This window comes from Brienomyrus brachyistius, chromosome 11, assembly GCF_023856365.1.
Source record: "Brienomyrus brachyistius isolate T26 chromosome 11, BBRACH_0.4, whole genome shotgun sequence".
NCBI classification, from domain to species: domain Eukaryota; kingdom Metazoa; phylum Chordata; class Actinopteri; order Osteoglossiformes; family Mormyridae; genus Brienomyrus; species Brienomyrus brachyistius.
The window spans coordinates 10,322,254-10,350,236 of NC_064543.1; the positions used below are offsets into that span (position 1 = coordinate 10,322,254).

Sequence of the window (27,983 nt, forward strand, 5' to 3'; positions counted from 1 at the left end):
CAGATGAATTGTTTACATAATTAAAATTAATCACTTAATATAAATAAATCAAATGCAGCTTGCCATCTTATTTAAGTAAAGCTGAAAAGCTATACTTGAAACTACAGAATGTAAAGCTGGGTATAGTGAGGTAAGTTTTCCATCTACATGGTACCATGCAACACTCCTTGAGAGTGCTTTCAATCCATCCTTAGACCAAAGTCCTACACTTAGAAATGTTTCTGGTAATATTAGGAGCAGGTAAGATATTTCAGTAAAATGTCAGAAACCTGCATTTTTATTTATTCACAGTCTACCTCCAACTGCTGAAAAATTCATCACAGTTGGGGTTGGGGATTATTACCAAGGTTTCAACTGCTTAAAAGAATTTCTCTGCAACTGAAATAAGTACATAGACATGTACAAACATTCTCCTCATTTTTATTAGACTTATAAACAAAAATATCCTACATAGGGAAACATTATTTTCAAAGTACACAAAGTTAATTTCAACAGGAAGCTAATAATTTCTGTGCACAATTTTACTACTGCCCCATCTAATTTTTGTATGTCAAGAATCCAATGAAAGCAGAATTTTAAATGATCCTGGTGGCTAATGTTTTAGTATCTCCAAACCCAGAGTATCCTTCAAGCTGACATGTCCAAAATGACATTTGATCCTCAGTAAATAATGACAAAGGCAATTTTCACAATTGATTGGCCATTTCTATTCAACCGGTGGGACACGTATTTAAAAATAAGCAGTCAAGGGAAAACTGAAAATGCTAAACATGCCCAAGAGCAGTCTGACATACAGAAACATGGGTCAATCCATGCCAGGCGCCTACAAATCATTCTTTTTAAATGCTTCAGTGCAACACAAGTCCATTTGATTGACACCTCCAACCGTTCACGCTGTTTAGGGAATATTAAGAGGAAACTGCTTCACAACAGCGCCCTCTACGGATGTTCATGGCAATGCACAGCTTATCATTCACAAACATGTAAGGACACCAGAAATATACACTTCCGCAACACCAAATAAGAAAAGTGAAGTGACTTTCTTTTGCATGAGTTTATTATAGGTTATTTTGGCACAAAATTAAATAAGGCACATTTGCTTAAAAATAAAATGATTCTACTGAATAAAACTGTATAAAAATAACCATGATTCTCCATCTGATTAGTGCAGATAAATGACACCAATTTAACTACTTTTATAACAGACCACATCAAGTACACAGGAGAAAACCTTTTTTATTTTTCATGACTTTACCAGTAATGTGTGTAAGATTTCTAGGAAAAGGGTCACCATCATTCTGTGGGGGAATCACTGCACAGATTTCATTGAAATATGCAATAGCATTGCTATGAAGCCCCTGTTGCAGGTAACTGGTCAGTGGACATATTGTTTTAACCATCAGACCAGCTCCTATTCTGTAAACAAACAAAAAAGCCATCTCCATAGTGACAGAATAAAGGGGGAGGGGGATTATATCCATATATGGAGATGTGCTGTTTAACTGTAAAAATCAAAAGTCCACAAAATAAAATCTGTTATTCAAAAAGCTGCATCTCTGGTAAACATGAATTTCAAAGAAAATGACTTTGAATGATCAAGAGAAATGTATTTTATATATTATTGGCAATGTGACGTGGTTACTGTAACTGGAACATTCATGTTGCATCAAAAACATTCAGGGGACGAGGACGTCCTGTGACGATTCTGTATTTTCCAGTATGCCAAAGCACTTCCTGTGAAATGTTAAGAAACGGTATAATGTGTGTCATATTAGGTTTCGCAAGATTTTTCATTTTTAGTAGACGGCGCAGATTTATGCGTTTAAGAAGTTGCTCATGCTCTCTCACTGCACGCTGGACGTGGTGTGGAAAGTGGCATGTGAGTGGGAGTCAGACACTCTCTCCCATTATACACAGAGATGGTGGGCGAGATGGGATCCAGGCAGCCGCAGCCCTGCAGTAACACTGTGGGATCTCTGAAGGCTTCCCTCCTGGATTCTCCTCGGGCTGTCGTCTTCTCACGCCTCCCTTCTCTGGTCTTCGAGTTGGTGCAGATGAGTTCTAGAGCTGTTCCATAAATGAAATGCAACAGCTACTGCTTCTGCTAAACACCAACCCTGAGAAATACTGCGATTTCCAAAAGAATTGAGTCTATAAAAAAAAAGGGAAAAAACATAGAAATACACATGCCCATTTAAAACTGTTAAAACTGATTAAGTGTGTGGGGCCAGGATACTGTGTCCCATTTCATCCTTATAAGCTCCCCGATGTGGCTCTGGGTTTATGCTACGCTACTCCACCAAAGACTGCTACGACCACGGGGAGACATGGGGCGTGACAGGAAACGAGCGCAGGACGTCCGTCTCGGGTTGTTTCTCAAGTCACTTCCCTTTTTGTGAAAGCATAGAGACAGCGCTGTGGGGGGGGCAGGGGGGTGAAGAGGCCGATAACGAGGCCTTTATCTGCAGTGGCAACGGGGCAATCGTGGGATCAATGCTGCCTCGTATGCGAAGCATATTTGAAGCACGTTACCCCACTGCGTGAGGTATGTTGGAGGGTCGTGGTCTGCCACTGTCGCGATGCCTCACAGTGCTTCTGAAGCCACGTTGTCTATTACATGGCCTGCGGGCTCGAGACCGCTGTGCTCCGGTTGCCCATCTGGTTCCCCATTGACCTGCTGGAGTGAGAGCAGAGGGGCATCCTGCGGAGCGTCACCGGTGTCCATGTGGCCCCCGCGTGCCAGTCCTGGTGCCCCTGTGTGGTAGTCCTGTTCCAGTGCGACCGTGTGACTGCGACTCAGAGTCTTGCTGCGCGAGATGGGCCTCTCCCAGGTGTAATCGTGGGCTGGGGGCAAGAGGCTGCTCTTCTCCATCGTGCCCCCCCTTGGTCGGAGCCGCTCTCGCTCCAGTCTGCCGTCAGTCTGGCAAGTAGCAGCCAAGGTCTGGGGTCAGGATTCGGAGGTCAAAATCTCACATTCACACCCTCATTCAGTTCAGCTTACAGTTCTGTGTCTTGCATATGTGCCATATATATATATAACAAAATTATTATTTGTTTAACAATGTTTCCAAAGCTGGAGCCCATAATGCCCTAATGTCAGCCCTTTGGTGACTCTGACTCCAATGAACTGCCATCCAAAGAACAGGGCTGTGACCAGAACCTCTCAGTTCTTTGTTTAATGCTGAAAACTCTTCCAGTGTACAAATATCAGTTCGATGGTCAGAAGGGACGATTACCTGGTTCAGCGTCGCTGAATCCAGAGACGGTGCGGTCATGTCCCTTAGCATGGCTCTTTTCAGCTGCTGCACGCTGGGAGGAGGGGGGGGGGGGAGATGACAAATTAATCTCAGTCACAGCTACTTTATAATCATTCACCCCAACGCTGATTACTTCTGGCCGTAAATGTGCCATCTACTCAGCACCGTGAACGATTCATTGGGAGAACTCTGCCTTTGTAGCCTGCAGCAACACTCCCATTCACCGCTTGGCTTAACACAATGGCAGGCAGCAAAGTAAGCAATGGAGACTGGGTTAGATGGTGACTCACAGTGCATGATAAACTCACCCGTTGTGAGCTGCAAAGCTCTCCTGACTACCGGTAATGTACAGGTTAAGAACTTGTACTTAATGAACAGACGGCCATAAAGCCTATTATATCCTGAAAATTTGAATACAATAGTTCATAATAACGAAGGCAGGTGCTACTTTGAGATGCTCGTGAAAACATCGTGCGTCTTGAGCGGCTCGTCGGCTTGAGGTACTGTATTAAATGAAGAAATAATAATAATAATTTGTAAAGTATTATTATTGTTCCGACTTACCCACACATTCGACTTAAAAACAGACTTGTGGGAATGGATCTTGTTCATAACCCTGGGGCTGCTTATAGTAAAAACCTACTTGTTTCCTGTTTTTTCCACCAGGAGGAGCCATTGAGTCAAAAGTGCAATGACGTAGTGGAGCTATAATCCTATTTTCACTGCCATCATTGTGGTAGAGCTGTCTATCTGTGCTGCCTGGAAGTGGACTAACACCCATCTGAGCTGCCCCCCCCCCCCTCCACCCCACCAGCTCTGCCCTCACCGCTGGATGGACTGCTCTGTGTCCCACCGTCGGCCGCGGGGGTCGTCCAGGGCTTTCAGCCGCTGCATGATCGATTGCGCTAATGATTGGGGAGAGGAAGCATTAGAGGACTGAGGCTCATAATGTACTGAGCACAGAGAACAAAAGCAGCGAGGCGCTCTGCAGTATGAACACCGGCACGGCCATGTCTACATGGGCCGAATAAAGGCCCCCCCCAGGATGGTTAAGTCATTCGACATCCTTCCAAAGAAAACTTGTGTATCCCCACAATACATCAGGATCGATGCAAACACACGTCACACACAGAGCGCCTCCCGGAGACACAACCACTAACTCGCCGATCACTGAAATGTCAAGCATTTTAATGAAAAACCGCCAATTGCACCACTGACTGCAATAGGCTTCCTCCCGCTGCTCGTCACTGGATTGTGGCCGACATCAGCGCAGGTACTCACTCTTCCCCAGAGCTCCGCGGGGTACAGACAGCACCTGGATGGGGTTCTCCTCTGGGGAAAGTCCAGACGCTTTCTGAAGAATCCTCACAATCTCTAAGTTCTGTGGACATAAACAAACACATCTAATGTCACCGTGCTGCTGGGTCTGATAACACAGTAGTTTTGCATACAGGTGTAGCAAAAGGAGAACATCTCCATTCTGCATGGGCAGCAGATGTGCAAGATCATCTGTGCTGGGGGGGGGGGGGGGATACAAAAGCTCGTGGGAAGAAACCAACTAAGGGGGTCGGTAGCAGCAAGTTGGGGGGTTGCACAAACCAGAAAAGGACTGGAAAATGTCCCCACAAAGTCAAAATAACAGGTTATCATCACATTGTGGGGACCAAATATATACATGACCACAGACACAGAAATGAATAGTAACAGTGTCAGCTACAGCTGGCCTGAATGGGAAGGCATTGTCGTATAAGTCTTACTGTGTTTTTGACAAATGCAAAGTGAGATGACAGCTGCCCTGTGTGCACAGTATGTGTGTGTGTGTGTGTGTGTGTGTGTGTGTGTGTGTGTGTGTGTGTGTGTGTGTGTATTGAGGTCCCCTCAATATAAATCTCAATTTAAAAAAAATCTGTGAATGCAATCAAAAAACTGAAATGGCCAGAAATCTTGTATTTTGATTGGTTATTTAAAGTGAGGGCCGGGTAGGGGCTAAAGTTGTCATTGTTAGAATTAGGATTATGACTATTGAAATGAATGGAGAGTCCCCATAAAGATATCAATATGTGGACTGTGTGTGTATGTGTGTGTATACACACACACACACACACACACACACACACACACACACACACACACACACACACACACACACGTGTGCAGTACCTTGCCCCCCATCTCCAGGGCACAGTCCAGGGCTGTCCTCTGCCTCTTGTTCCGGAGGTGGACCGAGGCCCCAGCCTTCACCAGCAGCTCTACCAGGCCCAGGTGGCCGCCCTTGACAGCCTCATGCAGTGCCGTGCTGCCCTGCTGGTTGGACACGTTCACCGACGCACCGCTCTGGGGAGCCGGACACAGAGTCAGAAACTTCAGCTGTGGCGGTCGGTTTAAGCGCCAGTTTACCCTCCTCCAAACTTAACTGCCATCAGCTGTACTGTTCACACTGCACCAGGGGAACAATGCTGCGGCCTTCCCTGAAGCAACACACACACAGACCCCTAGCGGAGTTTGGCACGCCTGTAAAACTGACCACCCAACTACCAGCATGTGTCACAGCGATTAAGCTCTGCTGTCATACCAGCGCCTTGCTGCAATACCACATGCAGCTGTATAACGCTGCTGATGGAATTTGAAAGAAGCGAGACAGGAGAATCACCGTGAGCAGCACCCTGGCTGTTTCCAAGTGGCCCCTGAGGCAGGCGTGTATCAGGGGGGTGTTGCCGTACTGGTCTCTCTTGTTCAGCTTGGCATTGCACTCCAGTAGTAGGCTCACCACCTGTGGGCAATGGCAGAGTCCGACTCACTATGAGAGTCCAAGGTGCATGAAGGTACCTCCTACTAAAGGGTATGTGGAGACTGGAGACCTTCAAGCAAACCACACCTGACTTATTAAAGTCCGACTTTGGAGTTATAACTAATTAGACCCAGCAGAGGGAGGTTCCCAAACCCCTTCCTGAGTATGGTTCTGCCCCAGATCTGTGGATTAGCTGAATTATTCTGGTTGGCCTCGGAACGGAACAGGAATAGCTGAAGTTCCCCATGAGGCTGAATGACATGGGTGGGTGAGAACGGAGAGCTGAGGTGACCTTACCTGCAGGTGGCTGTTCTGGCAGGCCAGGTGCAGTGGGGTGGCGCTCTGGCTGTTGCGGGCGTTGAGACTGGCGCCGTGGCGGGTGAGCAGGGAGGTGAGGAGGGCGTGTCCATGCAGCGCCGCCACGTGGAGGGGAGTGAAGCCGTCGGCCGTGCTGCTGTTCACACTCAGACCACTGGCCTGTAGGCTGGACAGCTTCTGGAAACACACATGGCCACCCAGATCACCACCCAGATCACCAAAACATTTACTACCGGATGGTATTTTAGCATGGATGTCTAGTCAGGACAGCTTGAGTTACCAATTTAGTTATGCAGAAGTAGCTCAGAGAGTCCAGATACTCTCACATAACTGACAGTCGCATAACTGCACTGGACTGGAGTTTTGTGGTTGACATGACCATGCGTGAAGGACGGCACAGACCTTTTGCGAGGGCTCGCACTGCACGCACTGGCACAGCGGGTGGCACAGCTCAGTCTGTGGTGCTGGCAGTCCTGCCTCCTCATCCTCTGGGTCCTCGTCCAGCCACTCCAGAAGGTACCGCACCTGCAGCACCGCGCACGGCTAAGTAATGCTAACGGCACTGGCTGTGGAAGCCACCTTCACTGGAAGGTGGTGCGAATGCACGTCAAAGACAATGTGTTTAGGGAACGCTAACTATGCTGAGGATGCACACATGCAATGCTAACTCAGGAGTTGCTACGCTAACATGCAGACGCAGACAACACAAATTATTCTGTTATAAAAACTGTGCTGCATTTTCATTGTCCTCTACTGGTCTTTTGAGTGTGATGTTAATGCTTGCTGTTCCTCTCCCTTCTTGCTCACTGGATTGTTCTGCAAGGGCAGCTGGCGCCGAGGTCCAGTAACCCAATTCCATCTTACTGCAATATTCAGGCACCAATCGCGGTAAGGTGCAGCATCTGGAGGTCCTTTGACCTCTGACCAAACATGCCATAGTGAATCACACCTAGAGCCATTTAGAGGGGATTTTCCTGTAATCCTGTAAGGCTGAAATGGCGGCTTTGCCAGCAGGGCAGAGGTGAGAGACCCACCCTGCCGCTTTCACTCACTCAGTACAATACACCACAACACAGCTGTCTAGCCATTTCCTGTATGGGACACCCAATGTAAAACTGCAAGCTATGCATGTGCTTGTATTATTATTATTAATGTTGTTATTATTATAATACGTTCAGATTAGCACTGGGCGGCATTACGAGAATACAGCCTACCACGTTTTTCTGGATACCATAGTGCATCATGGAGGATACCACCCATACCTAGGCCCAATAGAGCTGTGTTTGAGGAATGCGTCATCAAGATCCCACCCCTCTGGTCATGTGACCACACTGCAGTGGATCACAGTCTCTGCTCCCATTTACAGTTTGATGAACAACGGGATTTACCATGAAGCTCAGCCATGGCAGATGCTCCTTCGTGTAGCGAGAGAGGGAAACTCATGTGGGGGAAGCTTGGGGCTGAGGCCCCCCCCATACACAGAGGCGCTAAAAGATACCCTGACGGGGGCAGAGTGGCTTCTGACCACCTGTCTCAGCGTACGGTTAAGAACACTGCCTCCAAAGGAGCGTCCGGTGTACATCCGGAAGGGGGAAGGTCATTTCATACCAGCATGACTCACACCTGCACCTGCATCCCCCCCCCACCACAATGGCACACAGAGCCCTACTGAGTGCTTTGAAATATCCCAGCAACCCCCTACCTACCCCCACCTCAAAGTCTGAGACCCTCCCAGAGGAACACTAACGCCTGCCTATGCCCAGTCACCACTGGCAGCCTGCGACTGCTCCTGGCCACCGGCTTTTACAGAATGACCCTCAGCATGCACGCTTCATTGGCAGCCCAGTAGACTCTGCCATCTTTCTCATTCAACGGTAACACATGTAGCCCCGCCTGGATTTCCTGTACCGAGAAATGACTCCACACCCTCGCCGTCAATCCTCCCTGTCCTCAATGTTGTCGTCAGCTACTTGCTGTATTCTGTAGCGTGTAAATTTGCCTCCACATCCGTTTGGGGTGTGCACAGTTATATATGTCTGCGTGTGTGAGATGAGGTTCATTCAGGGTGGGATCTCACCATCTCCACGTCTCCGTCAGCCACAGCCCGCAGAAGCTTCTCCACCTGGGCAAAAGAGAGTATGGAGTCAGAAGGGACGTCAGCGTGCGCTACACGGCTAATCCCAGCCTTTAACAGCACCATAATCTGGATTACGGAGCTAGAAGATCATCGGCAGCAGGACACACAATATGGATACACACTCTCATACACACTCGTACCTCCATCCTGCCCTCAGCCCTGGACCAAACAGTGTACTTAGTAAGGTAAGTGCAAACTAATGGCCAGGTTGGTGTTAGACTTCCGGGACAGATGTTTCATAAATACTTAACGAGCTTTAAGTGTTTAGGTTCCCAGAAGAAGGTTCCCATAAATGACCGTCACCATCTCCTGAACCTGTGAGCCGAGACCATAGAGCAGCTTCAATGGGTTAATGGGAATGCTTCTCTGTAGCTGGGAGGTACTGGTTTATACTTAATAATTCTGTACTTGGCTGACTAATTAATATAACTTTCCTTAACATTTGACTGGATCTACAATCCTGGAGAAGTTAAAAGTACAATCAGGGACATCATTGTAGTTATTGGTAAAAATGCTAAAATGCAGTACTGGATCTCCCGAAACGTACCTGCCTCTCACATAATGGATTCCTCAACACATCATGCTAGCACTCAATGGTACAATCACACATCCAGCTCTAAATCCCTGGCTGTGCTAAAAGGACCGGCCAGCCTGGCCACTCGCCGGCTCGGGCACAGGGAAGGCCAGCTGCGGGTCCTCACCTCTTTATGGCGCACGCGGTCCGTGTCCGGCTTTATGTCGGTGTTGAGCGACGACGTGCTCGAGAAGGAGGAGCGGCGGCTGATGCTGAGATTGCAGGGGGGCTGGGGGGACCGCCTGGGGGACTGGGAGAGAAGACCGGCTACAACCGTGCCAGTGAGGCAGCAAAGAGCTGGACCCCAGAGCTTAGAAATATCCCACCCATCCATTTTCTGTACCCGCTTCTATGCAGGGTTACGGGGGTCTGGCATCTATCCTGGAAGTTACAAGCACAAGGCAGGGAATAACCCAGGATGGGGTGCCAACCCATCGTAGGCTCACACACCATTCACACCTATGCACAATCTGGCAACTCCAATTCACCTTAGCATGTTTTTGGACTGTGGGAGGAAGCTGGAGAACCTATAAGAAACACCAGGACGCCACGAGGAGAACAAAATGGTAAAACCACATTTTTATTTCTTCATTTAAAATTTTTCCCCCAACCCAGAGACTCCAGACCCTGTCTGGTTATATTCTAGGAAATTTTCCTTGAGCTGCAGATGAAAGCCAGACCACACCTCAGGCCCCTCTACTGCCACCCATTGGGGGAAGCCCTACCTCCATGGGACTCCTCTGTGAGCCGCTCCGCGTCAGCTCCAGGAGACCCAGGATCTGCAGACAGCCGGCCGGAGAAAGGCACAGTACCTCAACACGCGCTTGGTACAAATTACCCAACAGTGGCCACGACTGCATGTACCACATCCAATTACATACTTGCATTTCACTTGCTATTTTAATGTACCTGGCAGATATTACTGTAATACTCAGTCATTTTTTACTTACACTATTATTACTAAAGTAACAAGTAACAAGAAGCCCCGTTCAGTGTTTTTCTAAATCCGGTCCTCGGGGATGGTCCAAGATGGTCCAGGTTTTTGAGGCAGCTGGGAGGAAGTAAAAATGTGGACTATCTGGGGGTCCCTGGGAATTGGACTGAGAAACACTAAGTTCTGGGGTCGGGCCAGGCAGCTCACCTTGGCATTGAGGGCGCACTGGAGGGGTGTGTCTTTGGCTTTGTTGGGGATTGCAGTGCTGGCCCCGTTCTCCAGCAGCACCTCGATGATGCTCTCGTAGCCCCAGCGAGCTGCAATGTGCAGTGGGGTGTCCCCCTTGTCGTTCTGCAGGTCCAGGCGGCAGGAGTGCAGGTCGTAGTACACAAGAGCCTTCACACACTGAAACAGAGCCACAGGCTGGCCAATCAGATCCCTTTGTTACTTTTCTGTCACATCTGCCATCTTTAGCACGTAGGCCTTTGCTCAGTGTCAAAGGTCTCCCCTCCCAAAGTGTTTTTTGTCAACTGTTGAAACTGCCGAGAGTTCAACAATGACACATTTATGTGTAATGAAATAAAATGATCCTTCATTTTCTATTTGCAAAAATATGAGTATAGGTGCATTGGGATCTTGCTCTCCTTTTAGACAAACACACACACATACACAGTTGAGAGCAAAGTTTGGGGCTGGTCAGGCTTTTTATCCAGCCTCCCTGGGGCGTTTTTGGGCGTTAAGGGCCTCGCTCACGGGACCAATGGAGAGGTGACTATCCTGCAGAGGGCAGGTCTCAAACCAGCGACCTTCTGACCTTCCTCTTAACCTGCTGAGCACACACCAGCTCCTGCTTAGCCACACACTGCGCCCAATTACTCTCACTGGACTTCCTGGGCTTTAAGCCAAAAATCATTTGTTTGCGACTCCCAGTTACCGTGAAAGAACAGAAGGTCGATGCACATGATCTGTGTCAGCTGCAAAGGTGGGAGGTACAAACAAGCATAGGTGTGTCAGAGAGTGTCAGTGTTATAATAAATAAGGGCACTCAAAACTCCAAAGTGAGGAGGAGCTGTGTGGAGGGGAGGGGGGGCATGGGGGGGCTTACATCCTCGTGTCCATACATGCAGGCCAGGTGCAGGGCTGTGTTCCCATTGTTGTCCTGGCTGTCCGTGCTGGCCTTGTAGTGCAGGAGTAGCAGCTGGAACAGGACAGGGAGGTGAGCAGGGGCCAGCCACTGGGGGGCTGAGCGGGAGAGCCTCCAGCAGGGGGCAGGCTTACCGTGACGCCCTGGTATCCCTTCTGGCAGGACAGGTGCAGAGGTGTGAGGGCATGGTAATCCGTGGCACTGACGACTGCGCCCTTGGACACTAGCAAGTCGATCAGTTGTGACTGACCTGGAGCGACATAAAGAGGCTTAGAGAGGCTGTGGCTTACACTACACCCTTCATAAAATTCAACACACTGAACACAAAAAAGGCAAATCTGCGACACAACTACGCCAATTAAAAATTCTGGAGACCAAAAACATCAAACTAATCTGATTTCTTTTTATTCCATCGAGATGCTAAAAATTTAAACAAAATCAATGTTAAATGGTGCTGCAAACTGAGAAATGACACCCCTGTCCACATTTAAACAAGAGGTGACATGAGGACTATCATCGGGAGCGGAGATGTGACTCACCACAGACGGCAGCCACGTGGAGCGGAGTGTAGCCTCTGTCGTCCCGGGAGAAGGGGGGTGACGATGGAGGGGTCGTTCAGTCTCCTGGGAAGCGACAAGCGGCCCAGTGACATTTAGAGGTGAGTAAAGGGGGCAAATCACATTAAAACTGGTGCAGAAAAGACCAGGGAGATGCTGTGCCGAAATGTGTGAGGGTGTGTGAGCAACGTATGGCTGAATGTCCCCATCATGTGATAAAAACCTGTTACCTGCTCCTGTGACAATTTCTTCATCTCCCACAAGGCGAAACTCAATTGTATATAAATCTGTGACTGCAATCAAAAAACCAAAAATGCTAAAACACTTGTTTTGTTACTTATGGTTATGGTTACGGTCTAGGTAGGGGTTAAGGGTGTTGTTGGGATTAGGGTTTTGCCCATAGAAATGAATGGAAGGTCCTCACAAAGATGTGAATACAAACGTGTGTGTGCGTGTGTCTGTGGTCACATGAGGTTTCTGAAGATATGTTGGGCTGTTCTTTGCTTGGACCGCATGATACAGCAAAGAAAGGAGCGTGGAGATAAGAGCAGAGATGCTTTATTCAGCGCGGCCTGGACTGTCTACTTAAGCAAGGCTCTCCCTAGACAGACTATCAGACCCATTAGTGGAAGGAGACACAAATCCTTAGCCTGGAGCCAGAGGCCTGCATGTCTCCAGCCGGGAGGCAGATGCCGTCCAAGCTCACCTTAGCAGACGTTTTCCAGCTGATCACCCACCTGCACCAGCTTTGACACTCATCTGGGCAGGTCTGTGCATTGCTATGGCACATTGAGCCACCCGGAGACTGGGATTGTGTCAAATGAATGCGTGACGGGAGGGGGGGCTCACCCAGAGAGGCGGTGCTCGCAGCTATCACAGGAACACAGCGGGTGGCACAGGCCAGGGCCCTCCTCATCACTCTCGCCCTCGCTGAGCAGATGCCGCACTTCTGCCTCATTCCCGTTTGCTATGTGCTGGGCGGGGCACACAGCATTAAGGCTGCCATTAGCTGTGTATCAGTACGGTTCCCCCTCCCCTGCCATGCCAGCTACGATCTCCTCCTGGGGAGGCTCACGAGTGCAGCAATGGCAGCTCGCACTGCGCCGCGGCGAGGGAGGCGGGGGCTCTGCGGCTCACCTCGAACAGGCAGTCGATGGGGGTGACGGCGTTCTGCGACACCAGGTTCATCTTATTCCTGAGGAATGCTTTGTCGTTCAGCTCGCCGGAGCCCTGCCAAGTGAGAAGGCACAGGCTTACCATCACGTCAGAAGCTGTATGTGGGCAAAATTCCATTCTGGGCAGCCTATAGGACATTGTGTGTGTATAATGACAATCATATTTTTATAATAGCTAAAATGGGGCTTCAAGAAAAAATGATAATAATTATCAAGCAGTAGGTTTCTAAAGATATAAAATGCCTTTGGAACATTAAAGAGAAACGGGTGCTCTTCACCTGCAGGGTAAAGACTAGGCTGTATCTGACAGGGAGGGACACTGCATTAGAAAGAGGACCTCAGAGGGCATGCGTTCTGGACCAGAACCGGGTTTTAACTCAGGTGAAGCAGGCTGTTTTTGTCTCAGTCAACCACGTGGGGCTGACACTTCAGGGAGTTTTGCACGTTTATATTTTATCCAAAGTAATTTACAGTAGAGCAAAATGTCACAATTTATGTGCCCCCCAGGATCTGAGCCCACGATCTTTACATTGTTGCATTGTGAGCTACAGGAGCCATGTTGTTTTGCTCTGAAGGGGAGCCAAAGCTGGCAGACGGCCCTCCTGCCAGGCTGAGCGCACGCTAGTGAGGCTCCTTCACCTCCTTGGCGCTGGTGCAGCCTGCGTTGGAGCCAACACAGCATTCACACCTCGCCCGTCTAGACTGGGAGTTACTGATAGAAAAGGCAGCGTCTCTGCAGGTCTGCTCGTTGTGAGGTTATTTCTGCAGGAAGCCGCCGGACAAACCGCCCCGCCTCTATGCTATGCGGTGCTCATTGCTAGCATTCCGACATTCTAACATTCAGGACACCAGGAGAAAAACCTATGACTGGCTCCAACTGAGGGGGGGGTGCTGGAGGAATGTGCAACCAGGGTCATTCAAATTCCCAAAGACTGTGATTAAGTTAGATTAACTAGACCTATGATGAACGAAGCAGACCCTTTTCGTAAAGCCACACTTGGGAAGAGACCGAGCGAAATGATGAATAATGTAGGTCGGACATTTGGTCACCCTTTCCGAAGACCAATCCTTTTAATGTCCCTTGTAAACACGTAAACCCTCGTTTCCTCTTTGGAACAAATTACAATTGAGCCTCTTACAAGCCATCCTGAGTTTTATACTACTGAGAAGATGCCACCTAATCCATGGTGTTCTGTTGCAACCAAAAGGAATATGCAACCACAGCCATGCTGCGTCAGGCCACGCCCAGGGATGGCAGACTAACCGTGGGATCCTGCGTGAGGTTTCCCTGGCTGATGTATTCTATCGCTGCCTCAAACGACGTCAGGCAGTAGCTCAGGTCATCCTTTGCAGAGTGACAGAACCGGAAGTTCTTGATGTAGCTGAGGTTAGCCATCCTGCAGGGATGGAAGGATCTTTAATAAGTGCTTGTGGGAGTTTTACTTACACAAAAATGTTCTGAGGGCAGAATGAAAAATGATTGGCTAACAAAGATAATGTATCGCACTGCAGAGAAGAGGCAGGACCAAGACTTCCGACTGCTTGGACCCACCTCCTCTACAATCTGACTGTTTATCCCTCTGAATCAATCGTTCTTCCTTCTGCCCTCAGAACATTTTTGTACAAGTAGAACTCCCAAGAACTTAATAAATACTGTATATATCCTAAGACATGCAGTTATGAGCTATCAAAGAGATTGCATGACTTACCAATTAGGGATTTCCGTCTTCACCAGCAGATACAGGAGGACCGAGAGCAGATCATCTGCGCACATGGCTTCTATGTTGACTGCAGAAAATAGGGAAGAGCTGTCAGTACGGATAAGACATAAGCCGCTTAAAGAAAGGCCTGCACAGTCAATGGCAATGGTCTGCTAACTGCATTTAGCTCGGCCTGCTGATCTGACTTCCCTGAGTCGCTCACGCTGAGAAGCTGGTGCGGGACCAAATTGAGAAATTGTCTGTTTGGTAAACACAGATTAGGAGCACGGCTTCTTATGCCGCATAAAGAGCAGGCCTGTGAACGGCGGCTAACAGGCGGGCATTGCAAACACAGAAGGATGCATTCTGGGGAACAAGCGGGCAGTTTGTCAGGCGTGCACCGGGGGCTAATTGCATTAGGGAGCAGCGTTTTTACTGCTGTTTGTGACAGCCCTGCAATAAACAACCTCAGGGGCCTTGGCAATAGATCCCTGACTGACACTGATCTCTCCCTTGGGGCGTGCTGACTATTACCCACCTGTGCGGCTGGGGGACTGCATAATGGTGAGGACCACCAGCTGCAGGCAGAGCAGCTTGTGCTGGGGTGAGGTGCAGCGGTTCAGCTGACCGAGCTCCCTCTTCGCCCGCGGTATGTTAATGCTGTCAGGGTGTCACATGGAACAAGGGGGTCAAAGGTCTCTGATGTACGTCTAACATCTTGCACACACAGAGAGAGAGACTCTCCTGCTTATACAGTCACAACTACAGGCTAAACACTGCACATCGCCTTCTTTCTTGTCTGCCACTGTGCCCAACTTATACAGGCTGCCAGATATATATTTACATTAGATTGTATCTGAAAACTATGACTATATTAAAAACACATTCATGTGTTAATTTCACCTCACATCAGTTCTTTATGAACAAACAGTGGATTCAGTCTAGACCAGTGTTTCTCGACCCAGTCCTCGCGGAGCCCCAGACAGTCCACATTATTTCTCTGTCCCAACTGCCAGGGAATTGGGAGGAAGCAAAAATGTGGACCATCTGGAGTTCATGAGGACGGGGTCGAGAAACACTGGTCTAGACACTTCCATGCTACCCAAGTTAACCAACAAGACTCGCGATTTTACAGTTATAGCAACTGAAATCTCGTTTATAATCAGATTCTGTGGCCTCTGCCTCTGCAGACACTCCCAATCATCCAAACTCCGGCAAACGCACCAAAACTCAGACTTCACACCCAAGTCTTTCTGCTGCAGATGCTGCAGACTTCTGGTGATTTTGTTGAAAGCCGCATCCTGTTAAATACAGGTGTTAGCGCCCATGAAGTCCATGGCTGAAATGCTGTTACAGGAGGTTAATGCCACTCTCAGGCACTGCATACCTGGCTTGCTTCAATACTTCCAACGTACTTAAAGATGAAGTCATGGATACCATGATGAATGTACATCTAGGAAGCAACAAGAAAATAAAAAATATGAACCAGACAGTTATATGCAAACGTAAACAAGAATGTCCACGATTCAATGCACATAAGTGCTCCTAAGAGACAGAACGTAGAAAACCACACAATTGTTTTATGGGAAGCTTAATAACACAATATAATCTATTATCCATCCATCCATCCATCCATTTTCCAAACCGCTTACCCTACTGGGTTGCGGGGGGTCCGGAGCCTATCCCGGAAGCAATGGGAACGAGGCAGGGAACAACCCAGGATGGGGGACCAGCCCATTGCAGGGCACACTCACACATCATTCACTCACACATGCACACCTACGGGCAATTTAGCAACTCCAATTAGCCTCAGCATGTTTTTGGACTGTGGGGGGAAACTGGAGTACCCGGAGGAAACCCCACGACAACATGGGGAGAACATGCAAACTCCACACATATGTAATCCAGGCGGAGACTCGAGCCCGGGTCCCAGAGGTGTGAGGCAACAGTGCTAACCACTGTACCACCATGCCGTCCCCTATAATCTATTATATTTTAGTGAATTATATGAACAGAAGAGAGAGAGAGAGAGAGAGAGAGAGAGAAAGATAATTATCTAGAGCAGAGCTTCCAATGGTCCTTCTCAAGTTTGGTCCTTAGTGACCCACAGATAGTCCACATTTTTGCTCCCTACCAGGAGCTGGGAGGGAGCAAAAACATGGACTGTCTGGCAGCGAGCTTGGAGAGAGCAGAAATGTTGTCCAGCTATGAATCCCCAAGGACCGGATTAGGAAATACTGATGTAGAGAAAGTTAACACTATTGCTGAATGTGGCTAAGTAAAATATATCCACCAATAGCCACTACAGGGCGGCAGTGATCTGAAGTCCATTCCAGGAAGGAATGAAGATGGGGTACACAGGCTTCCACCAGGCACTTGGAGTTAACACTACAGTCATTCACATGTCAGAAATAAATTAAGAGTTTTTGTTCACCTGAATTGCATGTTTTTTTGTCTGTGAGAATACAGCAAAACAGCCAGGAAGAGAACAGAGAAACACAGGCACACAGATTAAGGGCGGAATTTAAGCTGTGCAGTCGATAGCAGGGCGGCAGACCCACCTCCACAGCCTGCTTGAGAAGACACATCTGCCATTCCTGCTTAGCCAGCACTTTCTGAAACACGAAGTAAGGCCCCCGTTATTGGCCCGGCAGGGTGGTGACAATACGGCAAACTCCTGGGACACACACAGTAGCCTGACTTACCAGTCGCGAGTCCCTCAGCAAGCACTGAAGACATTTTGTGTAAAGTGCATTTACGGAGTCCTGAGAGGAGAGGAAACACATCAGTACCAAAGACCACGGTGTCTGAACAGTATTTTCCTCGTTATTAACTTCACACCACCGACATTAATGCGGCCTGACTGACCATGTTACCAGTACATTCAGATGAGTCATTCCACCTAGCCATCACCCCATTAGCAAGGGGCTAACGACTTGCGCAAAGGGCACTAAAAGCTCCTCTCCAGCCATGTTCCACAGACACAAAGCACAAAGACACACACACACACACACATCAGGCTGCAGGGACATTCTAAAGCTCCAGGCTTGGATTTAACCTCCAAGCTTAACGGTTGATCTACTTAGACATTCCCAACTCCTACGTTGGTGGCAATTTACAGCTCAGTTTGTTGGTTGACAGAAGAAAGAAGCTCATCAGAACCCCCCCACCCCCCCCCCGGGGGGGTATTTCTGCACAAATTCTCACTAAAGCTTTAAAGCCTTTTCACTTCGAAGGACAAGTTTAGGATTTTTCCTCACACTGCCGCGACTACACGAGGCAGCGCGGACATTGTGCTGCAGCTAGGAAAGACGGCGTCTCCCTGCCGAATCCACCACTACACACGACGCCGTCGCTCACTACTTACGATGTGGTGCCTCAGCCCCTTCCTCTCCTGCTCCTTGAAGGAATGCCGGAAGGTGGTGATGAACTTGTCCAGCTTGTCAGTGTGGCGGCCCAGAAACTCCTTAACGTCGTCCATATTCTTCAGACAGTGGTGTGGGGGCTGGGACGTGGGGGCCGGGGCCATCTCTGCTGTCAGGGACATGGGTGACACTGAGAACACCCCCCCTCGCCATGCAGCAGAGACGCCAGAGCTGCGAGCTTTGTGACCCTTAATAATGTCTATAGCATGTACCATTAACATGACTAATAGCTATAATAATGTGAATCTTACACTACAGTAATTTAATACCACAACACATTTTCAATAATCCTTTAATAAACTTATTTTCAATTATTGTTCATCTAATTCGATTCATGGGGGTTAAAGGAGGGCACACCCTAGACAGGCTTCCTGACTTTCTCCTCAGTAAATGTGACCAAATAAAATCTATCCACTCATTTTCATATATTCCTATCATTGTGGGGACTCTCCATTCATTTCTATAGTGAAAACTCTAATCTCAACAGGACAACCTAAACCTCTACGCAGTCCTAACCTTAAAAAAATAAAATATGAGACTATGGGCATTTATAGATTTTTTTTTATTGCATTCACAGATCTTTGTAAAGACCTGAAAAATGGTCCCCACAACATCAAAATAAGTCTTTATCACATTCTGGGGCCATTTGGACCCCATAATGCAATATAAACATAACCCACAGACAGACAGACAGACACACACACACACACACAGGCATGCAGAGTGTCTCATGCCTGAATAGGCCATTCCAGATAACAGCTTTGTGTGAATGGATTAAAAATTGATGGCCATTTTCTTAAGGCTTACTGTGACTTTGGTCGCAGTCTATGGGACGGGCAATACACAGGATGCTGTAGCTCTGCTCCAGTTCATTATAGAAGGTCTCCTCAAACAGGATAGGAATGGAGGTTGGGCCCTGGAGGCCTGCTCCCAGTTTAACCACGTTATCCTGGATGACCACCTCCTGGAAGAGATCAGGTGGTGCAATTCACGTTGTCATACCACTCCATTGTGACAACAGTGCAAAATTATCAACCTGATAGGGGAGGGACACAGATTATGGGCCCCGATACACATCTGCTGTCCCCGTTCCTGAAAACTAAGCGTAAAACGCACGGCCATTTAGCACCTGGTTTAATATTCATGGGTAGCTAAAGGTAGCACTTCACCAAACGGGCTAGGTGTCCCAAAATAGTAAGGTGCTGAAAAAGGAACAGTCCATCCATGAACACGAGTCTTAAGGACAGCGAGTTACCGTGGCCGCATGCTGCTGAAAAGCTGCTCTTTAAATAGCCGGGAAGCCCTTAGCGGCAGGCCGCGCTAACACGCTTACAAGGACCTATACTTCGGCGGTCGCCTTCTCTGTTTCCGGGCCCCTTCTGTTGCATGGCTCCTGGAGGCTCAGAATGTTCTAGAATGGGCACTAAAGTGGGGCAGCCAGCAAGTGACAACAGATGTGTGGGGCAGTAGTATCAGCTGGACCAGGGTGGGGACGAGGGAGGGATAGAGTAACACCTACCTTGCCATCCAGAGTGCGGTATCCCTCTTCCATGGGCTGTAAAACGTAGCCATCGAAGCGCGCCGCTGGGAAGGAAGCGGCAGGCAGGCTCCCCCGACAAGGCACCAGCACCTGGGGACAGTTAGATTGACCAGGGATAGGAAGAGAGTTACCATTGATCTGGTGCTGCTTTAATCTGTGAATCTCTGATGTCCACAGGAGTGAAAATCCCTCTTAATTCTGGAGCTTACTGTATAACGGATCAGCAGATGGACAACATAAATCATGAAGTTTAAAATGCCTGCACAGTAGTTTTCTGCAGCTATGCATGCTCAGCTTGAAATAGCTCCTCTCCAGCCATGTTCCACTGACACAAAGCACAAAGACACACACACACACACACACACACAGCACCCTCTCAGCTGTGCAAAACAGAAAACAATCTTAGGATTATTATAACTCTTTGGATGCTCCAGGCAGAGCTGACATTTAACAGGATCTATCACATGCCCATGTCACATGCCACCATCACCCTCGTCTCAAACATCCCTGTTTTCATTAACGCTTTGTTGCCGAAGGATGTCACCACGGCAACCTAGACTTAAATATGATCACTGGTAAAATATTAACACATGATTAAATGTTATTAATGCAACTATTTACAATAAATGTGACTGATGTCTTTTTAAACAAGCAATTTCACACTTCAATTGTATGGTGTAAAGATTAAATTTTGTCTGAAGAGTGAAACATTACTGAAAAATTTGTATCGCTGCTGGTTACTGCATTAAGCTTGATTTTAATACCCCACTGTTAACACAAGACAGAAAAGTGAACAAAGCACCCTATGATAATTACTATCATTAATATTCATAACCTGTTGAAATAGTGGTATTATTTTGGTTTCGCTTGCTTAGCGGATCACTCCCCTTAAAGTATGTTTCACAGATTAAGATTATAACAGGTAGCAGGTTGTCAGAATTGTCAGAGTAAATCCCAGAAAGGAGAGACCAGACAAATCCATTACAACAGACATTGTGACATATTCTAAACAATGAAATTACCATTTTAAAGGTGCAGTCATAGAAACCAGCTCCTAACTTTGCTAATTTCACATGAATGCTTTTATAAAACTGGGTAATTGCTGTGACATTTAGAGACAGCTATGCTACATTATGCGAACTAAAATAAACATGTTTGTGCAATATGGCAACTTCACACCGTAAATACCTTTTACACTGAGCAGTGTTAAATTTTAACCTACAACCATGCAAGGAGATGCCAGAGTGAACGGAATGAGTGAAAGTACAGAGGAAAGGCCTGTTCGAGGTGGGATTAAATGCTGTGTCAGGTGAGATTATGTAGCTGCATCCATTCACAGGAGAATTACGTAACAGACATAGCCTGCTTCACAAATGCTTTAGAAATGCCAACGCAGAGGACCGTCCAGCATCCCTGAAGTACATCTGTCCTGTCATCTGAAAGGTGGCACCTAGTGGACACACTGGCACCACCAGGTGAGAGAGCAAAGGTGTGAGAAAAGCAGGCTGGACTCAGGTCCTCGCCCCCCCCCCCCCAAACACAGCCGTCCCTCATAGAACAGATACACAGAAGGATTATGAGGACGTGCTCCCCATTAGGTTTTGGGCGATTTTGCATGTCCAGAAGCTGAAGAGAGACGAGCCATGCTGGTAGATTCCCGTATGTTTGTACAGGAATGAGGTCTTAGGTGCCTCTTCATGGTGAGGGGGACTCACAATGCCATGGAGCTCCGCGACCTTACTGCACAGGTCCGGCCGCTGCTTCTCTAGCTCCAGGTAGAATGGGTTCTTCTGGATGTTCTCATCATACACAGCCATATGGACTGGGGACTCAAGCACCTGGAGCACAGGGAGACCCACACATGCAGGAAAGTTTAGGACGAAGGCAGCACATCTGGCTCTCCAGCGTGAGCCTTGCATATTGATTTATTTTTTATTTTTATAACAGTCCCAGACATAAACTCTCCAGATGACCCTGGACACCCAGGAACGGGGATCTATGTGCGAGTTCCAGACTGCTGTTCGGAGGCTTTGGAGGCTCAGAAGTCCATATTTACCTCAGGCTGATGAGTTCGGAAAGAGTCTTTCCCCCATTCTTCACAATCGATTCTGTTACACACTGCACACAAAGCAAAGGGTGTGACTCGGATACTCACAGACTGAATGGAAAAACCAGCCTGACATATGGGGTCATTAGAGCCCAAAATCTAGACAGTGAGATTAAAATCCCAAAAGCTGGCCAAAGATAGAAATGGAGCATGACATCTGCTGCAGTGTGAGATAAACAAGCCTAGGGGAACTGGACAGGCTCTGCTTCCTGTGTTCCAGCATTCTCTGAAGCAGCTCAACAACAGGGCTTCTGTCTCTACCCTGCTACGCCAAGCTTGTCCTAGTCCCTGGCATAGCTAATTAACCAGATGAGAGGGGCATCTGCATGGGACTGGCGGAGGGGTCAGTCTTGAGATGAACGAGATGATGCAAAACTGGGAGTCTCTGGATGAGCAATGAGACCATAGTCTGAGTTGTGGAGGGTTTCACAAAGGCCATTTCTGACCTCTGGACCTCAAGGCATAATCTACGTTTAACCACTAAATATTTGTTAAACATGTGCCAACGCTGCAATCCCTCCCTCACCTCAATACCAAAAACTTGGTGTTACCACCTCAAAGACCCTAAAGACTATGAATCAGGGCAATTCAAATCACGGTCCTCAAGGTCCGAGCACTGCTGATTTTCCAGCCTTCCCTCACCATTGAGCCAGGTGTGAAGCCAATGGCCAATCAGAATCAGTAATTATTAAACTAACTACCTCGGATAACTGAAAACAAGGCCTGGATTTAGAATCGAGGTCTAGATTTGAAGGGGGGAAGGGGTATGTGGTTATACTTTTAAATGCCATTCAACGGTAAAGGAGGTAGTCTACAGCACAGCACACATGTTCCAGCAAAAGGATCATGCAGAAGGACCAAGCCATCAGCCTTACCTGGAAGAATCAGGACTAAGAAAGGAGAATGCCCAGTAGGTGTGGAACAACCCTTTCGTTTCGTTGATGTACCAGCTGTATAACAGTTTAGCTGTGTGCTGCGTTTACTGTTATAAACTAACAAAGAATGCTACGGGAAGGGGCATGTCACATGATTCTGACTGGGAACCCATGCCCTTAAACATCTAAATAGATGAAGAGAGCAACACTGTGCTTCAGCTACAGCCATTAGCGAGAGAAGGCTGGTGCACTGTTTACATATGCTGAGACACCTGTACCTTGACCTGCGAGTGAGCGCCTCTGAAGAAAAGCTTTCAGTAAAATGGAATAGTGTGAATTTTAAAAGCAAATATATGCCTCAGTCTCAAACCCTTTTTCTTTAACCTTTAGCACCCTCCCTTTTGCTCCAGATGTGCAGTACGGTCGAGTACAGAAACCCTGTGCCAATATGGCACCAGTTCCTATGCAACCATACGGCAAAGCAGCGTTTCATTTTGGTGTCACCCAAATGCCTGAGCTGTTGATTGAAATACTCGCCCTCTGGAGCTCAGGTAACAGAAGCATCACTGCACCCCAAGTGCCATCGCCAGTTAATGCTACACCTACTGTTAGCTAGCAGCTACCTTAAACATGGTTAAAAAGCTTAACGCTAAACAGTTTCAAGTGCGGCTGTATTTCACTCAAAAGGATTCTGGCACCAGGATGTTGTTATATGCTTTTGTTAATTGTTTTGATTTCGATTTGTGCCTTTTTATTTCAGTACCATTTTGACACCATTTTAAAAGTGTTGCTTTAGCCCCGGTATTGGGAAAAACCTAAACGACTGGCTCACCAAATCCTAGTCTGTAGACTATTTACTCAGTAAAATATTTTAGGAAGAAAACTGTGTTAGGCAGAACAAGGAGTGTGTACAAAATTGTGTTCTAACACTGGTGTGGCACTAAGCCTTTGGATAACATATAATAATAACATATAACTTCCATCTTGAGTGGAACACACCATCCATCCATCCATCCATACATACATACATACACACATACACACAGCACACACAGATAACCAGCCCATCGCAGGGCACACTCACACACCATTCACTCACACATACACCCCCTCGGGCAATTTAGCAAGTCCAGTTAGCCTCAGCATGTTTTTGGACTGTGGGGGGAAACCGGAGTACCTGGAGAAAACACCACGATGACATGGGGAGAACATGCAAACTCCACACACACGTAACCCAGGCGGAGACTTGAACCTGGGACCCAGAGGTGTAAGGCAACAGTGCTAACCACTGCACCACCATGCTGCCCCCCAGCACGAAGTCGACCTGGAAAAATGTATAGCACAAAGCAAAAATCTGAATTTGATTATGGTCTGGGTCGTTTGGGGGGGGGGGGGGGGGGGGGCTGAAGTCTATCCCAAACAGCACAGAGCAAAAAGCTGAGGTACACACAGGATGGGGTGGAAGTCCATCTCAGGGCATATACACATTCACACACACTCATGGTCAAGATATGGTTCAGGACATGGGTAAGGTAGAGATCCAATATCAGCATCCCTAGCCTAAGGGTATGTCATAGTGTTGATGCGTGTATGGAAAGGTTTGTGCAGGCTGTACTGCTTGGGTTCAGTCTCACCCATGAAGCCAGTCTGTACATGAAGCTGCTTGCCAGAGCTTGCTGATTTATCCGCTGACTCATCCGGTGGTTTCCACCAAGACAGAGTTAAAAAAAAATAGGACACTGCTGACCCACAGTCACGAAACAGAATCCTATGTAGAAGGATATTTCTACAAGCAAGGTGTGAGGAAATCTCCCAAAGAAAACGCAACACTCTCATCCTGCTCATCTTCATCCCTTTTATGCAACGGGAGGGCAATGTGCATGTACCCTCTGTAGGGGAGGAGGACTAATGCCTGCTACACCCCTGCAAGGCCCCTAACCATTACAGCCTTTAAAGATAACCCATGGGGCGGCATGGTAGTGCTGTGGTTAGCACCGTTGCCTCACACCTCTGGGTCCCAGGTTCGAGTCTCCGCCTGGGTCACATGTGTGCGGAGTTTGCATGTTTTCCCCTGTTCCAGTAAAACACCCAAAGTCACTTTGGACAGTGTCAATCTAGAACAGGGCTGTTCAAATCATGGTCCTTAAGGTCCAAGCACTGCTGATTTCCCAGCCTTCCCTTACCCAAGAGCGGGATGTGAAGCCTCTGTGCCCAATCAGGATCAATAATTATAAACTATCTACCTGGGAGAACAGAAAACAAGGCGTGGATTTGTAATCGTAGTCCAGATTTGAAGAGCCCTGGTCTAGAAGCTACGTGACAAACAAAACAGCAACAAACCAGGTGAAACCTTGCCCTGTCATAATGCTATTTGAATATTCATTTTTCCATCCAGTGTTTCTTCCCCTTCACTAAATTTAATTAATTTCCCTGTATCCACCATATTTAGTGTCAGTCCAGAAAGCTCTGAGATGAATCTTCCACCGTCTGATATGTTAACAGCCAAGCACATTCCTTTCTTCACTCTCTATGGTACGTGTGACATGAGTAACACATGGTGTTGAAGCATGTCTCCAGCCACTGGTACCCAGTAACCAGCAGGCAGCTAACAGATCTGGTGGAGGCACTTGGGCAGCAGTTACAGCTTCTGCACGGGTTCAAAAGGGAAAAGGATGTCCAGGACAAAAGCTTAAACATTCCAAAAAATTACACATCTAAAAGAATTATACAAACTCAATGGTGAGAAACTGAAGCTTAAAATGTCACATTTGTTAGTCGGAGGTGATTACTGAAGAAGCGTAAGGCCATGGAGATTTCTGAATTCCAGATTCAAGTTTGGCTGGAGATGCTGCGTTCCCCGTGCAGAGCTCTACACTACACATCCAGTCACTCCACCCTTATGGTCACTGCCCGGGGACTGCAGGGGTGCCCTGGCCAGCTCTGACTTACCCCTACTGGAGGAGCCTCACGCTCACAACTGCCAGGATGGCTGGTTGTTAGAGAGGTCTCCAAACACAACAAAACTGCTTGAACAGCAGGCAGACAGGCGTTACCCAAAGGGGTAAGACAGACCATGCTTCCCATCTCACCATAAAAGGCCAACTTTGTGTGGCTTCTGCTTTCTCTCCATTGCGCAATGCTTTTGAATTTTTAACTGTTTTTAGTCATTTCTTTGGATTTTCAGGATGATCAAAATTTTAACACTAATGCTATTACAAACATTGAATCGTTTTCATTAAGATGTTGGAATAATATTAAAATATGTAAATGACACAAACCCCGTCCACTCCCCCAAAACCGCACCTTGCTAACATGCCCCCAGAACATAAAAAAACAGCAACACACTCTTACACAACAAAACTGCTTAAAGGTGGCTAAATATTCAATATTAAATTACCAAATTCATAGTGCTGAATAGTCTCTCATGCAACAGACAGTTTTCAAAGTGCAAATACACCTCATGCTGCTCACAGCTGCCGAAGGTTGAAAGCTGAGCAACCCACCCCCACCCCCACCCTCCAAGAAAAGCTTCCCTTATAAAAGTGAAAGCCAGCTTACAACAGGGAACAGAAACCATCCCATGCATTAACATCTGTGCTAGTCATGCCAAAAATGACAATGGCATCGAGGATCATGCGAAATTCTTTACGCAAAACATTCAGTTATTTATCCCAGCAGCTGTGAGGAAGACACTGTCATCATCACCCCACGACAGAGCACCGTCCTAATGGCAGGCTGGAAGGTCTGGATCCAACAAAGTGCTGAATCCATGATCAGCATTCAAAAAAGCGGGATACCAGTCATGCTCATCAAAATGTAAACCCATGTGTGACACTCACAAAACACTCCTCAAATTCCATCCTGCTCACACATATACCTTCACCTTGCTCGCCTGGCACACATACGCAGCCAGTCAGCCATTAAAACTTCTTGAAAGGTTATTTCAAAGCACCTTTTGTATTCACTTAATTGTCCCTAAATAATTTAACAATAATAATACAGGGAATAAATGCAATAGACACCCAGCTTTTGAATTTCTAAATTGCGTCCACAGCAAAACCAAAGATGCAGTAAACAGTGATTAACATCCAACACTGCAAAGTTACTTTGTGTGTTCCTGTAATCTAGCCTTTGGAGCTCTTAATGGATGGAAGACAAACAGCAATGGACCAGTATGGGAAATGGTACCACCTGCCCACTCTGTCACCATTGGTGACTACTGGGGAACATCAAGGACAGTGGGACAATATCATACAAAACAATTATGCTTGGCTGGTAATAAACAGATTTTGGAAGAGCCGGATCCATCAACCTTTCTTACTGGAGTCTATTTTAGCTTCTCATGCTTCTATTCTAGCAATTAATGTAAAAGAGAAATTAGTTCCCACCTGATCAACCAAACATTACAGGATATTCTAAGAATCTCATCTGTGAACAGTAGTGTTACACTAATTAGCTTGTCTTACTTATTCTAGAGTCATCAAGCTCCAAAGCAACTCAAATCTGTTTCCCTGATGATTACTGAAGCCTGCTCACATAGATGCAGTTTTCACAACTGGGCAATTAGTTATTTGGCACCTGATCTCAATGTCAAATAGCAGGGCTTAAACACACTGTCACGACAAAACAATACGGATCAAAAGAACTGATCATTTGCAATCTGAAACAAAGTTGAATTAGTTCAGCAATTAAAAATGAACACTCTGTGGTTATTTAAAACCCCTGCATCCATTCATTCTGCTCATCATAAAATGTTGACATTCATCGTGCAAAGCGTATTTCCGTCACGTTAGGCTTCATGTTGTAACTGCATCGGTTAACGCTTGCTTAATACTTTAAGACAGCAGTTTGCCTCTGTGTGCCTAATCAGTTTGGCCTATTTATTTAGAAGGCGAACCCCCGTCCTCCAATAATACACGCATAAATACATAATATATATATCCATACCTATAAACCGCGATGACAAAATCGCAAAACGACGATGAGCAGTAAAAATGAAAATGGTTAGGCAGGGTCACCCAGGTGGTTATGGAGATAACCTGTCATCATTTCCGACCTATAGAAATATTGTATGACGCGGACAACTTTTTATCGAAAATTCACAGTAGTGCCAGTATACATGTAAAGCCGCAGCGATGGACATTTAGTTAACATAGGTGAGCAGCGGTTACTTGCTGGTCAAGCAGACAGCTAGCTGGCTAGCTTGGCGTAACTCAAAGTATCCACTGCTCTATCCCATAACAATTACACTTCTATGAAAACATTTACATAATACAGGTCAAAACTTCAGCCAGTCTATCCAATGTTCACAAACACACGACGCGCAGAGACTTACCTTTTTAGCTATACACCCCAGGTATACATAGCAATTTTTACACTTCTTCTAGCTACCAAAGCCATGTAAACACCGCAACCTCCGTCAGCACTACCGGTCTTTCCAACTTGATTTCAG

At 47.1% G+C, this 27,983-nt stretch overlaps 1 protein-coding gene across 1 annotated transcript; it reads right to left on the reverse strand.

Moving 5' to 3' along the window:
• Positions 1-400: 400 nt before the first annotated feature.
• On the reverse strand, positions 401-27,983 carry ankrd27 (ankyrin repeat domain 27 (VPS9 domain)). The gene is given in 31 exon segments (XM_049029998.1): positions 401-2,941; positions 3,237-3,309; positions 4,084-4,162; positions 4,539-4,638; positions 5,418-5,591; positions 5,908-6,027; positions 6,343-6,540; positions 6,766-6,888; positions 8,441-8,485; positions 9,202-9,324; positions 9,800-9,853; positions 10,216-10,413; positions 11,114-11,206; positions 11,287-11,402; positions 11,692-11,746; positions 11,748-11,775; positions 12,559-12,683; positions 12,847-12,939; positions 14,149-14,281; positions 14,594-14,672; positions 15,123-15,244; positions 15,809-15,885; positions 15,972-16,037; positions 17,146-17,199; positions 17,290-17,349; positions 17,952-18,118; positions 18,817-18,973; positions 19,529-19,639; positions 21,265-21,387; positions 21,606-21,667; positions 27,867-27,983. Coding segments are annotated over 29 exon segments (3,282 nt in total). The 5' UTR covers positions 21,367-21,387; positions 21,606-21,667; positions 27,867-27,983; the 3' UTR covers positions 401-2,584.